This window comes from Ictalurus furcatus, chromosome 14 (assembly GCF_023375685.1).
Source record: "Ictalurus furcatus strain D&B chromosome 14, Billie_1.0, whole genome shotgun sequence".
In the NCBI taxonomy this organism is placed as follows: Eukaryota; Metazoa; Chordata; class Actinopteri; order Siluriformes; family Ictaluridae; genus Ictalurus; species Ictalurus furcatus.
In genome coordinates this window covers 17,255,920-17,274,414 of record NC_071268.1, presented here as the reverse complement: position 1 = coordinate 17,274,414, position 18,495 = coordinate 17,255,920, and the positions used below count along the sequence as shown (strand labels likewise).

Sequence of the window (18,495 nt, the reverse complement as noted above, 5' to 3'; positions counted from 1 at the left end):
GTAATTTCAACACTTAAAATATTAAATTGGGATATTTGTCTGCTAAATTACTTAGTATTATAACTATACAGTAGATAACATTGTCCTTTAGCATATTTTGAGTGGTGATAGTAATAGTGCTAACGCTTGCTAGCAGTGAAACTGTGGTTAATACTTGATTAGCCAAGTTAGTGAACACAAAGCTACAGTATTTACAGATGAGACTGAACTGCACTTGAAGCCCTGAACAGGTCAGTAATTATGTTACATTTTGCTTGCTTATTTTTTAGAGGGCTTTCCTTTTACATGAACTTTTCCCTCTCTGCTCCACCTGGCCGCTTCCTCTCCATCCTCGCTCTGTGCAGTGATGATTCTGTTCCAAACCATTTGCCAGAGCTGAGGACAATGGTAGCGCTACAAGTCAAAACTAACAGGTTCATTATTTATTATAATGCCAAAGTTGGAAAGGATCTCGAGTACATAGGAAACGCAATAATATAAAATAAATACATTTTTACAAATTTATACAAAAAAAAGGCCAGATATTCAAGGACAGTTCATCGTGACACCACTTCAGTACTATGCAATATCCTCCAGCTGATATTAAAATCAGTTTTGAAGGTCAAGTTGTGCTTTATTCCGTGGTGTATTTGGCTCTGGTATGTGCCAGACTGGCTTGTTAGGTTTTATTTGGTTTGTCAGCTTATTCAGGCTGACCAGAATTGTTTCATGCATACGTGTATGTATGGATGGATTGATGGATGGATGGATGTGATTGCTGCATTCAGAGGTCATAAGTACTTGCATTTTACAATTAACCAAAACTTCTTTGATAGTTTGGTTAATTGTAAAATGCAAGGACTAAGTGATAACTGATCCACTTCAATGCTTCAGTTTGAAAAGGTGCATTCTTAGGATAGCAGTAAATTTTGATCAAGAAATAAGTGCTGTGAAAGATAAAAATGGAACACAGGCAGCAGGAATACGCCAAACAAATATAACCACATTTATTTTTAAAGTATAAAATAATCACACTATAAAGGCCACTTTGCAAGGGTAGATTAACAGCTTCAAATTTTTACACAAACTTTGAATACCTATCTCTCAGTCTATTATCTACTCTGCAGCAAACAGAAACGTCATCATCCCACTTGACCACAGAGTATGCAAACTTTTAAGCTAAGTATCTGATGCCAGGAGTTATGAAGGTTCCTGTCTGATTCATTCTAGTCCATCCTTCAGAGGTTGCAGGTATCCAGGTGGTTCTCATTCACTTCAAAACCAGTGTACAGGCACAGCTTGACATCAAATTAAACAGGCACTGGATGCCCTCAAACTTCGAGACCCTCATTGAAAGAAAGAACACAAGCACACACACAAAAAAAGAAATTTGCAGTTCACATTCTATACATTGGCACCAGTCAGGCCTGTGGAGCTTCTCCTTGCAGAGAAAAAAAAAGCTCATTCCCAAGACCCCGGCACTACAGGCAAATCTGGCTCACCTTGATCTTAGCAGGCTCCCTCTTTCTGATTCTACATCAGTGAACGTTAGTTCTTATTCGTTCCATACACAACCATTGACATGGTGTCAGATTGAGGTAGAACCGTTGTACCAAAATCTAAGCTTAAGGTTTATACCTATGAAGTAACAGTCACATTAACCGACTCCAGTGGAGCGGATGAAAAGAAAAAAAAAGAAGCAAAATTCACATTCATCCAACATCTTTTATCTACAACTACAATGGAGATCACCAACACATTGGAATATCTGAAGTGTTCCCTAGAAATGCATTACTCCTGCTTTTCCCATCCCCTTCTGAAGTAATGGTTTCCTTTATTCACAGATACCAATATGCTGCCTCCACACATCAAGCCACCAGTCCTCTGTCTCACCAGGCAGATCTGGGAGACAAACTGTAATACACCCGAGAGGATTCAAAGCTGACAAACCCAAATTAGATGAGGACGCACTGCCAGACCAGTGACCCGCTGATGCATGTGTATCTGTCCATCTAGGTGCTAGGTTTGGCCATAGCTATGCTCTGTGTCTCCCCTGAAGGCTGAAATGGAGCAGGGGGTTTGCGCTGGGGTGCGCTCGAGTGCACTGGCATGAGATAATAGGAGTGCCTGCTGTTTAGGCTCCGATTACCCAAAGCACAGTCTCTGTGGACTAGGACAAGGTGCCAGTGCCCATACTGCTCGTCCCCCTGGAGGCTTTGTGGTTGATGATGCTCTCTGTGGATTTCAGTAGTCTCTCCAGGCATGGGGCACTGATCTTTCCTGGAGGTGGCTGACTTGGCACATAGTCCATGTTCAGTTCAGGGGTGTCGATTGTGGAGGAAACAGAGTTGTCCTGTGTCACATCCTCGTCCCTGTGTGCTGTTAGCAAGTTCCGGACTGTGCGCTGGCCCTGCTCAGCAGTGGGCGAGCAGATAGGAGATGTGTGGAGCCATTTCAGATTGGTGGCAGAGTAAGATGCTGAAAGGATGAGGTCACTGACTCGCATGGCCTTAGCAGCCACAGGAGAAGCTCCAGCAGTCCCAGAGTTGAAGAGACCGGCAGAAATGGTGGCTGGAGCCGAGGACAACTGTAACAGAGATACAGAGAAAGAAGGGGGCGACAAAGGGGGATTTTACTTCTCTATTTCAAATATATACACTGTGCTCTGGAATTATTGCTACCCTTAATGAATATGAGTAAAAATGAAAAAAAAAAATATATATATATATATATATATATATATATATATAAAAATAATATATAAATAATATATATATATATATAAAATTATAAATAATAATATAATAAATTATATATATATATATATATATATATATATAAATAATATATATATAAATAATATATATATATATAAAAATTATATTTTTATATATATATAATTATAAATAATAATATAATAAATTATATATATATATAAATTATATATATAAATAATATATTATTTATATATAAATAATATATATATATAAATAATATATTATTTATATATATAAAAATTATATATATATATAATATATAAATAATATATTATTTATATATATATAATTATAAATAATAATATAATAAAAAAATATATATATATATATATAATATATAAATAATATATTATTTATATATATATAATTATAAATAATAATATAATAAAAAAATATATTATATATATATATATATATATATATATATATATATATATATATATATATATATATATATATATATATAAATTCTGTACAAACACAGAATTTGCAAGCAGTGTAATTTTTCCAAGATTGTTCCAAAATTATCTGCACCATAATAATTAATAATGATGCCAGGAGAGAATTCCTGGCAAATATCCAGCTGTTTCAGAAACTTTGTTATGGTTCACGGTGTGCTTATTAATAAAACTGCGATTATATCTGCTTATGTATTTTAATATCCATTATGTGATTTGTGCAGGTCAAGAACCACCTGCCTCTTTTGTGTAGCACGTTCTTTGATTTTTCCAATAGCAATACGGGGTGTCCCAAAAGTCTCCATACACAGGGGAAATTAAAAATTTTTTAGCAAAATGTCTTCCAAAATTTTCATACTTTTATATCATATCTATATATTTCCATTTAAGAATGACTTTGACAAAAGAACGTATTGAAATCATTCTTATGGCTGGATCGGGAAGGACATGCAAAAACCAGATGTGTTCACTCAAATTCATCATGAGCAGGACAGATAACTGTGTGTGTTTACAAAAAAATTGTGATCATGTAGAGTATGTTTTGCAAATAAAGTTAGTTTTTGCTAGAAAGTGTTAATTTCCTCTCTGCATGGAGACCTTTGGGACACTCTGTACATTACAAAGGCATTTTATATGCATGCAACCTCATATTTACACCCCAGGGACAAAGAAGACATAAGGATATACAATAGATGAGGATGTATGAGCATACACCTGCATTAGAGGCACACTATTGTATGTTTATGGTCCCCACCTTGTATTTCTTTCTGAAGAATTACAGGAGACTGGAGTCTTTTCTACAGATAGTATTTCATAAACTCTGTGCCCAGTCAGGCCCTGGAATATTACAAAAGCTGTGCTAATTTAAAACTCATTGCCCCAGCATTTAAATCGATGTATTTAATATTAGAAAGTAAATGAAGGATGTTCTTGGTAAAAACAAGCTGTGTTATAAATGAAGTTAGACATAGCTTCAAGATATAAATTTGATACTCAACTATTTATAAGGATGAGAATCTAATAGCGAGAATTAGAAGTGACTCCAGGAAATGTGTATACGCTCTAGAAAATGTTTATAATAGATACGGATGGTTGGTAAACAAACCATAAATTCTTCATAAAAATTATGGTTTGTTACATTTATTTAAATTAGACAGTTTAACAAAATTAAAGTTTTTATTTTTTTCATGAAAATGAAATCTGGATTTATCTAAATGCATTTTTAAATCCTATTTGAATGCACAATGTAGCATCCACTCAGAGTCAAGTCAACCAAAATATTTAGTGGCACAAGACCAAAACAAACAAACAAATATAATAATAAAATAAATAAAACCTCTCCTATGGTAAATGGTCTGCACTTATATAGCACCTTTTAACCTTAGCAGCTTTACATTGTGTCTCATTCATCCATTCACACACAGACTCACACACCAATGACAGCAGAGTTGCCATGTAAGGCACTAGCCTGCCATTGGGTTCAGTGTCTTGCCCAAGGACACTTTGGGAATCGAACCGCCAACCCTGCGATTAGTATTAGTAATAGTATTTTATTCCCCATCATACCTGCTGACACAAACGCACCAACTGATTTATACTGAAAATTCAGCAATTATCTTTTTAGAAAGCAGCTAGCAAACCAATACACACAACTTTGAGCCTACAAAACAAAAAATACTCATTAAAAAAAAAAAAGAGTGGACAATACGTATACCTAAGCCAACAATTCCCTTTTTCATTTTTGATGGAAAATGAAAAGTATTAGTTCTTGAGTAGTGTAGTAGTAAAGTGATTTCCTTGCGATCAGGAGACCAGGGTTTGAACCATGACACAGTGCCTTTGTATTCCATTAGCCTTGAACGTTAAACTAGTTCAACTGAATTTGCCTTTGGAAGGCTGAAGCACAACATTGATACATAATCTAGTAGTGTTAGTCGACAATAGCACAGTTTAGCTGGGATTAATTTAAAAGAGCTGCTCAAATTATTACTTAAATTTTAAAACGGGTCCAATACACAATTAAAAAAAACAAACAAACAAACAAAAAAAAAACATTCAAACGGGTCCAATACATAAAAACCTTACATTTAAAAAGGTGTATATTTTACACCTTTTAAAAGTAAGGTCTATGGGTAGAGTGCAGCTGTTCACTGAGACCCTTTTTTCATCCAAATTACCATTCTTCTTAGGGAACATGAGAAATACATGTAGTACCTTACAATTGTAGGAACACGTTTTAATCCCTACCTGCCTGACCTGTTCTTCTCTAGGACAATGATTAAAGAATAATGTGTTTTTCTGGCTGTGCTCGGTCTATCTTAGCCATGTTCATGACAAGCCTGTTTTGGTAAAGAATGTTGGAATGAAATTACCTTTGGTTTCAATTGGGCATTGGTGCGTCACCCACTCTCTTAAATCACTAAATGCACACATTTTACACATGGCACCCTCCTAATCTAACACATTAATCCACATATGCATGTTCTGCCAAGAGTTCAGTATCAAAACATGCAGTACACGCAAGAATAGCAATAGCAAAACACATTACCTTGGGTTTTTTCAACAGGGTGGTCTCTTGTGTCAGCTCCACAGTGGTGGTTTGGTGGCTGGGTTTTATGTTAGGGAACCAGGTCTTCAACATTTCCTCCATTTTCAGGATGATGTCAATATATCGTTCACTGCATGACACAGGATGAATTCAATTTAGCAAGGATGACCCACATATAACTGGAATTAAGAATGTGGCATGGGTTCTGACCACAGGCATGATCTAATTCAACACAGACACGCTATCTGATCTCAGTGAGTGTGAAACTCTGGTTTCTCTTGCTGAACTTAACTGGTAGCACTGGATGAAAAAACGTCTTGCCACAAATACAGCTCGCACATGTTTATGCTTACACGTGGCACGGAGCACAACGTTTCTCTCGCCTCTAAAAATAGGCGTGTAAGCCTACAGCAACACACTGGCAGTCACGCTGCATACAAAGATGAACAGTTGCCCTGAGGAAAAGTGACACAGACTTCAATATCCACCCACACACAAGCTGCTGTTCATTGACTTCTAACAGGATTCAGCAGATGTTTAAGGTAGATTAATGTATATCACAGGACCAGATTCTACCGGTCCTAGCCCTATTAAATTTACATGATGCATTATCCAATACGACCCTTGCCAGGAAAGTTAATTTGATCGTCTTGCCAGCATTGAGGCCTTGCTCTGAGTGCGTGCCAGCTGGCAAAATTGTTCAACCCAAGGGAGGGGCTCACAACGGCTTCTCTTTGCCACCCCATGCTGCGTGTGCCCACAGGGAGGTGGCCTCTCTTCCGTTTAGTCTCTCTCTCTAGCAGCTGCTGGGTCAGCTGGGGCCATGTTGGCTCAATGCCCTGATCTACAGAACAAGGGGTTCTGTGCTTTAAAGTCACCGGCTATTCATTTCAAGTGACAGCAGTGTCCCAACAATGTATTGGGTTGGTTGCATGCAACGTGGTCTGGAGCTTGCAAATTCTTATCAATTCAAGTGAAATCTGTATTAGTAGGGGGAAAAAAGTTACAAAAGGTCAATGTTAGGGTCAGGGTGGGTTTACGCTTATACATTACCTTACCTCATCTTTGTACTTTCTTTGTGTAAGAATCTATTAAATCCAACCACATCCCCCTCTCTTATTCGAGTTCATCAGAATTTTTCATGTGATCTGGATCACTGCAATATAACTGGATTTAACCCACGCTACATTGTCATTCAAGATATTCCAAAAACTAAAATGCAATTCAAGAAGAATAGACTTTTTACAGTTCAGCACAATGTAGCAAAGAAAAGAGAGAGGCTTTATGCCAAATACTGTTTTCAGAATTGAGAATGATGTGTCCATTGCCCGCTCTGACTCACACTGGGATGTCATATAAAGCAACAAAAGACTTTCCACCTCCCAACAGCTACATTGTAGAACATTACATGGTCTCGCCACAAGACAGCTAATCGATTGGATGTAAGGGTATTTCCAGAACAGACCTCGTAGTGACCGGCCTAACAGGGCTGAATGGTTCTCCTGTTGTGGCCATACAGCCTGTGTCACAGCTCTCCCTGATTCAGTATCACTTTTAGACTCCAGCACACAACAAAGCCTGCTGGGACACACCGACAACACCAACAGGAACCTCCTAGTTCCAGAGTAATAACTAAAAATCATGTGACTTACTCTTCACAGCATTCAGACTTGTTGATAAACAATTGTTTGTGGGAATCCACAAGAATGGAAGTGCAGGGCAAGCAAACAAACAAATAGATAAACAAACAAACTTTAAAATAGAAGTGGGCATGGTCTATACTTTTTTTTTCTAATGATGTAAAATGAAGTCACTCACAAAATATATCGACAAATAATAATTTGCAGAACATAACTTTATTCAACTCCTAAACTTGGACAGTTTCTCAGCTACATCACATTTTTGTTACTATACTCCCATGGGATCTAGTCTCAAGCATTCTGGTAAACGTTTAAAAATAATAATAAAATAGAGAACTTGCTATTCGTATGCGTGTTTGTTTAACACACATTATCTGTTCAATCCAAATAATATATTCATATTTTGTTATATCCCTAAATATATAGACACTTTTGACACAGATAGGTGAAAACCCATCAATTAATATATGGATGGATGTAAGACAAGGAGGAAAGCTCTTACCCCATACAAGGATTCTGAAGGACCCCCATTATTCTCTGGATCCGATCCATGGCTACACTCTCCTGGAAAGTGCTGAGCCCTGTGAAAGGAAACCACTATTTTGTTTTTTGTTTTTAACACTCAGTTTTAGAGCCTTGTCTCTGACAGGCTGGGCTGTGCCTGTACAGCAGATGGGTTATTATAAAGTGAGTGGGAGGGCAGACTCTCTGTCTCTGTGGCCAGGAAGTCTGGGGTCACGCGGAGCTCTGGCTTTGACGGAGATCCCAGTACGACTGCTCGTGAATGCTCGTCTGGCTCACAGCCTGCCTACATGCCCACCAAACCATGCTGAGCTAAAAGCTAGCCAACAAAATGTAACATTCAGCATCTATTGGGCTTAATCCCATGTGGTGGTGTGTGTGTCTGACTCGTTTATGTTTCACCACTCCTAACCCTAACCCAGTCCAATGTAATTTCACAGCTAATATGCAAACACACACACTGCAAGTAAGTGTTTTGTTCCACCTAGTGAGCCTTAGAAAGACCATTACAAACAGACATGTGACGAATTAAAAGAAAGAACGGTGGCCATTTTATGTTCATGGGAGTAAACAAAGGATTTTGCAGTTTGCAGATCACAAATTAAACACAAAAATCAAGCAATATTTGGAGGAGCTTGCGATTTTTCAAAATTACTGCAGATTTGGACCAGAACGTGTTATGTGACATCACAATGCACATTCAGCCAAAATACAGCTTTGTACACATGTACAGCTAAAAGGTCTCATTTACCAACAAACTGTAACAAATCACTGTGAAAAACCATGCAAAACGATTTTGTGCAATTGCAATTTCATCAATTCAAGTAGTTTTCTGGGAAAATGCACAAAAAACTATGCAAGTTGAATCACAAATTTTGAAGACAAAAAAGCCGCAGAAAATGAAGCATTTTTGACCACAACAATCACCAAAAAAAAAAAAAACGCAGCGAAATCCTGTCTTTCAGCAGATTGCACGAGGGCTCACTGAATGATACACAGTTCTTCATCGCCACAATCAAAATAGTAATCGATATCTTTTGACAGAACAGTGTCCATCACTCCAGTATAGTTCTAGAAACTTACAGAATATATGCCAATGAGAATTGCAGCTTAGTAAGGCTACACACCTTACTAAAACACTTTTGTCGGTTTTTCCTTTAACTTGTCACTCATCTGTACATCTGAAATCTTCAAATGCACCTTTATCATGTGAATTTATTTAGGAATTTCCAGAACGCTATGTTTTATTACATAAAATTGGCCAATTACATTAAGACAAGCCATAAAAATAAAGAGTTTTGAGAACAGTAATCGCAGCAATCGAAGTGATCTCAATAATAAAGGTCATGCCTAGGAAATGTGCCCAAGTCTGTTGTACTGAAGAAATAAATTCACTGATCAATCAAATGGTCATACTTTCAATAAAATCCACAAATCAGCTTAAAAAAGGTTCCTAAAGAACTGAATTTCTCTGAAGAATTTGGCATCTTCCTTACTACCAACACATAAAACAATAATAAATAATTATTTATGAGTGGAACGGTCTCAAACGCCAGTCTTCTAGATATGACTGGGCAGTAAGGAGCTGTGTATGAATTTATCCCCTACTCACCATATACTGCACTATTCCAAGTGTCATTTTGGACTGTTTACAAAAACCACAATCCATAAAAATCACTTTACATGAAACAGTGGACTAACCTTGCATATAAATGCAAGCAATAACAGCGTTTAACAACCACTAAACCCTGACAGACAGTTGCTACCCATTTAACAGAAAGGTTTATTGGGAAGTTATGGAAAGATTACTGCTAATGTTTTGACAACTAAAATTGTGGTCATCAATTGTAGGAGCATTTATAAACTATGTAAAATATTTTCAGGACACCCAGAAAACATGACAAATTGAATGTTCTTAGAACCAAAAGGCTCCTAGAATTGTCAGTCAGAAAACTTTCTGCTAACCTAAAAATGTTAGCTGGATAATATAATTAATATGCACATTTATTACATAAAAACACATTTACCAGTATTTTCATGGTTTCAGTTAGAAACCTTTGTAAAACTGTTTTATGACATCTTGTGTCAACATAAGATTTTTGTTGACGGTCCACTTCTTTATACATTTATGTAACACATATTTGATGTGTTCGTGAATTTGTAAGTCTTTTAATTCAGCCCACTGTCAGCCTTCCAGCTGCCCTACTGTATACAGAGCTCTGTACAGAACAGTCTATATAGTATTTAATGAATAAGTGAGTGAGTGTGCACTTTCAGACTGATTTCACAAAAAGAGGCCCTCGAATGACAATCATAAAAAACAACTGAATAATTTATATAAATGAGATCCTAAGAAGCTCACAAACATTTTTCCCAATTCATTGACTATATCTTGTATTGAAAAGGTCAGAAAAATACAACAGGCTAGGCAAAAAGGCAAAGACAAGAAAACAATCCAAGGCACAAACCACGCACATCCAGAAAAATAAGACTCGGTAATGCTATCCAAGGGAAGGAAAGACTTCACAATCAGCTAAAGGAAACCAGGGTGTAAAGGCTATAGGTTAATATGGAAGTAGGGGCTACAGGTGAGAAATTAAATGAACCAGAGGTGAGTTAGTTATTTGGTGATGGAGACCTCTAATAGGGTGGCATGGAGTCGGGTGAGACTGTAGTAAGGAGAAGTAGGGAAAGCCCTGTGTAGGGTTGTGCAAGCCCAGGACTGCAGCTGAAAACCCTTGCTAGAGAACAATGTAAACAATCTAAGAAGAATTTTTAGAGAAACTGCTACTCACGTTCTCTGTATCTTCCAGAACGGAGGCCATTCAGGATCGAGGAGAGTGGGTGAATATAGCACTGCAACTCCACACACTGTGGAACAAAAACCATCATTCAACATCTCTTTTCTAACTCTAGTCATTATCTGAGAGAATAACTGTACAGCTGAAAGTGTCCTGAGGATGTTTTCAAAATAGTTTTGTTTCTGAAAAGAATGTATTTTCAGTGTGCAACTTGTATCTAATTTTTTTTATTCAAAATTTTATTTAAAAAAAACAGTTTATGATTAAATATTAAATTCATATAGCACTCATAGACCTCATATTTCCGACCCTGCACATGCATGCAGTCAACAACAAAGGCAGAGCAATGTGAATTATTGATCTTTCAACATAGCACTGTACACCTGTACTGGTGTTTTATGGTAGCCCTATAAATGAAACAAGACCTGTTGAGTCACAAAACTAGATAGAAGGAAGAAAGTTTTCTTAGAAATAGTTCCACTATGCTTATTTCTAACATTTGTACTGCTTGTGTGTGAATCTAGATCATGTGGGTGATACAGGCCCTTCTCTGTAAAACTGCCACTTCACTTACGCTGAACATGCCTGAAAGACAACATGCTTTACCTTGCACGCAAACAGCTTGTCCTTCTCGGTTGGGCTGGCTGTGAGCTGCTTTTCTTTTTGCTCCGGCACTGGCAGGCACCGTGCTCTCTTTTGCGCCTGTCTGCTTTTGCCTTTAGGGCTTCCTGAGATGCAGCTGTGGCCAGACATGTCTTCCTGTCCCGATGGTGAAGGCTCCCTGACTCCAGGGCTGAAAGAGCTGCTTGGGCTGGAGGGGGGACTGCTCCTGCAGCTCCTGTCCTCCCTATCCTTCACTGAGGTGTCACTGCTTTTCCTGCAGGTTTGAGGGCCACAGCTGTTCTGAGCTGCAGGCGTAGTGGGCAATGTGTCCTGCTCTCGATCACATTCAGTCTCCAGCTCACTGTCATTGTCCTGATCATCATCACTGGCCAGCCAGTCGATGGAACAGTCTGAATCTGATGCCGACATCCTCGGCCGCTTCATTACTGGCCTGTGGCGAAGGGAAGAGAGTTACTGTAAGTCCAACATAAATACAATGAAAAATCCTTTATTTGGGCATGTACAGGCAGAACATTGAGAACAAAACATTATTTATTACAGTCTTTACCATTCTCCTTCCCATATATAAATAAAATATTTTATATGATATATATATTTTTTTCCTTCTTTTTATTGTTTTAAATACAGTCAATTATCAGACACAATCAGAGAGAGAGAGATTAATAGCCAAGCAAGCCTTTACAGTGAAAGATGCCAGACTAAGCATGTGTGTAAGGTGCCAACACTGTAAGGCACAGACAAATTAGTCATCCAGTCCCAACACCCGAGTCTCCACACTGCGGATAAATAGTGTCCATATAGAAGACTGACAGCTACTTCCCAACCACAGAAATATCCACCATGTAGTCCATTCTTTTAAATAATTAAACATGCTGTCTGTGACTGATTCTTCCCTGGTAGTCTGACTATACATTGTGTACTTAAGGCGGTGTACTAATCTAACAAGAACTATCTTCAATCTACATGTAGGAATATGTACAACCAATTTTGGATGTATTAATAATTTCTTATGGATAGATGATTTCTGCATTTATGCAGGAAAAAACAACTGGCAAGTATTTTCTCCTCATTATGAAACCTTCATGGATGAAGACCCCTTGACTAACCAGGTGGCTGAAAACATACACGAAGAGCCTCAACTGCTCATTCAGTAAGACTGGATCACAGCAGCCATGACAGCCACCATGAGATGGAAACAATAGTCCCTCGACGACAGCCATTTTAATGGAGCTGCACCGCTGACATTTACAACATAAAATATGAGTAGCAGAGTCCCAATTAGGAACAGAATTTTAAAAGCATTTGGAGCTGATGAGCACGAACGCTGGTTTTGTACCAGGACAGAAAAAGACGACACTTTTTTTCCAGCTTGAGGCCTTTCAGCATTCGCAACAAGCTTTTCACTCATGAGAATGTTACAGAAGTCATAATAATAATTAATTGGGGGATTGATTTGGAATTTTAAAATGTTACTATTTCTGGTTATACAGCAGAGGACAAAGAGTAAACATAAAGTCAGCAGGGAAAAGCTTTTTCATAGTAATTCACACAAGGATTTCACTTCAAAATCACTGAATAAAATAGAGAGAGAATATGCTTTAGTTTATTTATACACTAGAACTAGTTATAACTAAAACCATTTTATTTTAACTGGAAACATAACCTAGAAAACATGCACAACACTCTTTATCTATAGTATTACAATTGGGTCGTGTGCAACTTGTATCTTACCACCTGGATATGTTTAGCCTACTTTCTCTTCTTCTTCTTTCTGTGAACACGTGTTCTCCAATAATAATAAAGTGCACGTTATGTAACCGAGCGCCAGAGACACGACGGTGAAAACGCGCCTCTGAAAGGTGACGAATGACTAATGGCACCATTTCCATCTTGTGAATTTTGTTAAGCTTTCAAACGTTTTTAAAGCAGGAAAGTGGCGCCATCATGCCGAGAACAGCCCAGAAGTGATACAAAGACCAGCCTTGAACAGAACAAATAAATCCCTTCTAACATCAACATTTCTACACAGTCTAAAAAAAACACTGGAAAAGTTCAGATTATAAACATTCAGATCTACATCCAGAACCGCATGCTATGGTATTAAATAGTAGCCTGGGTCAGAATAATACTCCACTAGTTTCATAGACTATTTAGTAGCCTATACAATGCGATGTAGGATGTGGCCATAGCAGTCGAAGATCGTCTAAAGTGATTTAAAAAAAAAAAAAAAAAGTGTTTAAATAAAACAAAATCGCAAAATGTATCCATCATCAATGGCTCATTACCTGTAGGATTAAAGAGGGTGGGGCACTAGAGACAACACCTTAACACAGCCTGAACTCAAATAACTGCCCAGACAGCATGTTATTATAGGCTGAGAGTCAATCACAGGTTACACAGAAAAGATGTTCAGAATAAACGTTCACATCTCTATAGTTCCGCCTTTCTTATAACCCCAGAATAAATAAATAAATATGCGCTCATAATCGATGTTTCAGAAAGAAAAAGAGAAAGAAAGGCGCCATGTTTTGGACTATATAGTAATCAGAATGGGTTGTGTTTAAGCTACGAACACACTTCATATGTGAACAACAATCAGTTTCACTGCATATCTGGAGGCAACTCCTCTAAACTCTCTTTACATCTCTTTACATAAAGCATTGTGTAAATTCATGCGGTAAAACCAAAGGGACAATAAAAATGTCAAGGCAGACTCGGTTAATTACTATGAAGGCGCTCGTACCTTTTTCAGGATATAAGGGAATGGTGCGCTTTCCTTTGTTTCAGAGGTAAGTCCAGGACACAGTGGGCAGCGCGTCGCCGAGCTTCGTGCTTTTCCGTGATGCGGAGCTGCAACTGTGCGGCCCGTGTAACTGCTCACCAGGCAACGTGTCTGCGTGGGCGGGCACAAACACACCGGGCTCTCCCATTCGCGTCTCCGCATCCCGGGCTGACCAATGAGAGTCGTGTATAGAGGCGACCGTGGGCGATAGGCGAGCCGAGTTTGCATATGCAAATTAGATGGAAATGCAGAAAGCACGTGGACACGCGGATCGGTTTCACTCCAGCAACAGCCGCACGGACTGTCAACTCGGCGGCTCTGTGTTTGCTCCCAGTGGCAAACTTATTTAAGCCTCATTAGATTAGTGAGGCTGATACGAATGGCCTCTATGAGAGAGCGGCTATCCGATCGCCGTATTCAAATAGAGTATAATCCGTCCATTCAACGACCTCCACAACAAAATAGAAGGTTTATAAATGTCATTAATGCTCGTAAATAACAGCACATTGTGTCCTAGGACACACTGGAATTACATTCTGATCCGTATTGTTTGTTCATTTCCAAACCACAAATAGACACCCTATTGCATACTGACCGCAAATATTTACATACAGAACCACGTCAAGATAGATTTCACACGTGGTGGTTTTGGCCACGCCCTTCCTCCTCCCTGTAAGTCGTTAAGTGCACATGCGACTCTTCTCGTAAACGAACGAATTAACGTTAATGATTTTAGAAGTGATGGAATGAATGAATGAAACAGGATGAACGTGACGCACCGCAGTGTGTGTCTTTTCTTCTCTTTTCTTTTTTTGTGGCTTCGGGTTAAACACGTGACGCATTACGCAGTGAAAGCGTAAACATTGCAGTGTGTGGGGGTGGACCGCCCCAAACCAGATCATGCCACACTTATCCAAAGGCAGATACATCTACTTCCTAACAATATTTAACCTGCACTAGATCATTACCAGCCTAGGGGTGTGAAAGCCATCTAACAGTGCTGCATACAGCCTACCTCCTGAAGTCATCTAATGATTATTTTATAGGCATTCACTGCTGGGAATGGCCTTTAAAATATTGCAATGTACATTTGTGGTGACTTAACAGCTTACATGCTAATTATTATACACATAATCAAATGCCACATGGGTTAAAAACACAGCACACCGTGAAAATATTCACTCAGTGGCCACGTTATCAGGTACACGTACTACCGAGATTTTATTTATAGCTTCACTCTTCCATGTAGAGCTATTTTCAACCCAGCAGTAATGTGGTGTTTTAAAACTCTAGTAATACTACTGCACTCTGTGCACTTGTACCAGTGCCACATGCACGCGCGCGCGCGCGCGCGCACACACACACACACGCACACACACACACACAAATCATGTCTGTACCAAGGCTGGGCTGTGAATGATATGGTTGGTGGTGGTTTTATGCTGGTCCCTTTCACTGATGGATGGGGTACATAAGTGCTAACTAACTACATACACATATACAAACTAAAATTGAGTGAGAGAGTATATATTAATTTTATATTCTGATAGACTGACCACTGAGGATTTATTTTCCCCACCTAATTTGACATTAATGCTAATAATGCTTACGTAATGCTATTGAGTAATCTTCATGGTGCACTGATGAGACAGACAGACACTGTATATGTTTCTGTTTTTGTACTAAAGAGAGGTGTAACATTAACAAGTATCTCACTCATCAGATCTTCCATCAGCCACCATCTGACAATGAATGACGTGACAAAAAAAACCCAAAAACACGTGGGCATTTCAAGGTTGATTGCTATTGTATCAGAAAAGGCGAGTTCAAGTAAACTATGACTATGACAAAAGAATGTGACTGGTGACTCATATACACGTGCACACACTCATTCTCTCTGTCTCTCTCTGTCTCTCTCTCTCTCTCTCTCTCTCTCTCTCTCTGTGTCCTCAGAGGAGATATCTGATGAGAGACCAGGTGAAGCTACAGGGCCTGGAGGCATGAGTCACTGTTTTTTTGTAGAGAACGCTGAACATGTGGGAGAGAGAGAGCAGCCCATCGTCACAGAAAATGAAGGACAAAATGTTTCTTCCACTCACCCTCCCACATACTTCATCAACTATCGTACACTGACGAAATACTGGAAAATTGAAGATGCGAAAATGAAAAAAGAGAAACCATTAGGCAGTTTAACCCCTTAAAGTCGTCAGTTATTATCCTTTTTAATATATTATTCAGAAAGTACTACCAGTTATTCTACATCTATAATGAGACTAAAGGGTTGAAGGGTCTGGTCTTACTGATGAGTCCTTGTAGTTATAAAACTAGATGTAAACTGGCTTTTAATGTAGTTGGTAATGCACAGGTCCTCTGCTATCTGTTATGCCATCCATCCATTTTCTGTACCGCTTATCCTACACAAGGTCACGGGGAACTTGGAGTCTATCCCAGGGGACTTGGGGCAAAAGGTGGGGGATACCCTAGACAATGTGCCAACCCATCACAGGGCACAATTGCACACACACACACACACACACACACATGATATGGACAATTTAGAGATACCAATCAGCCTATAATGCATGTCTTTGGACTGGGGGAGGAAACTGGAGTAGCTGCAGGAAACCCCCAAAGCACGGGGAGAACTTGCAAACTCCGCAGACACAGGGCGGAGCCAGGAATCAAACCCCCAACCTAGGAGGTGCGAGCCAAGGGTGCTAACCAGTAAGCTAACTTCTCTGTTTGCCTGTGTCTGTCAGAGACATAGACACTGGCATAGAGTTTGGGACATGCTCTGTGAGTGTCCAAAGCACTCTGCAGTCTTACATTATAAATGATATAAAAATATCTTAGTGAGAAAATGCATCCAAACTGGATTGTGTTTGCTAGGTATTGTTTTCCAGTTGACAAGAAGAGAACAATAAGGACATTAAAACCTTTACAACTGATTGTATCACCATCATAACCATGTCCTGTCAAACCTGACAGTATTTCTGTTTTTTTCTCCTTCTAGTAGTTGCAGAAAACAATTACAGTGCAATTATTACTTTTTTATAGATCATGTTATATAGTATATATACACTATATTTCTTGTGTAAAGGTATAGAGGCAAAAATAGATCATGCCATATTTAAGATTACAGTGAAGCTCTGCAATAATAATGGGCTCTGTGTATTTAATTGTAGATGTACATGAGGGTTCTTATTCAAGCCTTACTGTAAAAAGCTGGTCAGAGAATTGAACTTTAATAACCTTAATACCCACCCACTCTGCCGTGGACCTCCAGTAGGTCTTCATTTCAGTCAAATACACAACCTGTAATTGAGTTTTCTCTTAATAAATCAAAAAAATTTCACCTCTGTCATGACTCTTTCACAAACCAGGGGTCAGAGCATGTGACATTTTCCAGCGCTCCACCTCCTCTACCTTCCTGACATACACACACTCACAGTGGTGTTGATCCTTGGTTCAGGTCTGAGTCAGAGATAGGAATTGGCTCTGAGTCAGAGTGAATTTCAGTTACAGTGAATTGCAGGTGCTGTCAGACAGACTGTGTAATGCAAAGCCTAATAGAGGAGGCTTGCAGCTGTGCTCTTCCTCTCACTTTCATTCACAGAGAACACTTTGGACCAGGCTCATCTGTTCTTCTGACATAGAAACTGTAGATGTCCTAGATGTCCAGAACATTAAAGGTGCCCTTTCTGTGTATGAGAGTGTGAAAGAGATGCCAGGTTTGAACCCCTAAAAAAGGTGCAATTACTCTTAACTATTCAGTACGTCACATACAGGACGTTGCCATATTGGAAACAACTTAAAAGAGTATTGTGCCAACAGAGACACACATGCATTGACATTTCTGACTGAGTTTATTGAATAACTATACAACACACAGGTTAAAAAAAAAAAGGCATACTGACAGTTGTTAAAGCTAGTGTGAGTGGGAATTATCAGTCGAAGATTGTGACTCAGCAACAATATATGAGCTTAGCAATGAAACACTTTGGTTTTGGTGTCTTTCCTGGCAGAGAGCTTCTGAAATGAGTGATGGATGAGAAGTGGGTGGGATCTGCAGCTTGGGAGGTGCATGTGGCTCCTCATTGGTTCAGTTGACTCAGCGACAATGCCCCCATCTGCACTAAGCCATATTTATTTAGTGTACTGAGGAGGAGTGTATATATGTTAGTGTACCCATATGAGGGTGAATACACATAAATCTCACCCAAATATCTGAGAATTATACAAACAAGCAGCAATGTGATAAATACATTAAGCACAGAGAGAGAGAGAGAGAGAGAGAGAGAGAGAGAGAGAGAGAGAGAGAGAGAGAGAGAGAGAGAGAGGAGGGGGCCTCTGTACATCTGTAC

The 18,495-nt window shown here is 38.8% G+C and overlaps 1 protein-coding gene across 2 annotated transcripts; it reads right to left on the bottom strand.

Annotated features, from left to right (window-relative positions):
- Window positions 1-962: 962 nt before the first annotated feature.
- LOC128618151 (circadian-associated transcriptional repressor) lies at window positions 963-14,301 on the bottom strand. Of its 2 annotated transcripts, none has more exons than XM_053641611.1 (6): window positions 14,093-14,301; window positions 11,332-11,779; window positions 10,720-10,795; window positions 7,905-7,983; window positions 5,763-5,892; window positions 963-2,566 (listed from the first exon to the last, which is right to left on the bottom strand). In XM_053641611.1, the coding sequence occupies exons 2-6, from the start codon at window positions 11,770-11,772 to the stop codon at window positions 2,150-2,152; spliced, it is 1,143 nt and encodes a 380-aa protein (XP_053497586.1). In that variant the 5' UTR covers window positions 11,773-11,779; window positions 14,093-14,301; the 3' UTR covers window positions 963-2,149. The 2 variants fall into 2 exon arrangements, with proteins under 2 accessions (XP_053497586.1, XP_053497585.1); XM_053641610.1 differs by lacking the exon at window positions 14,093-14,301 and adding an exon at window positions 13,081-14,081.
- Between the last annotated feature and the right edge of the window lie 4,194 nt (window positions 14,302-18,495).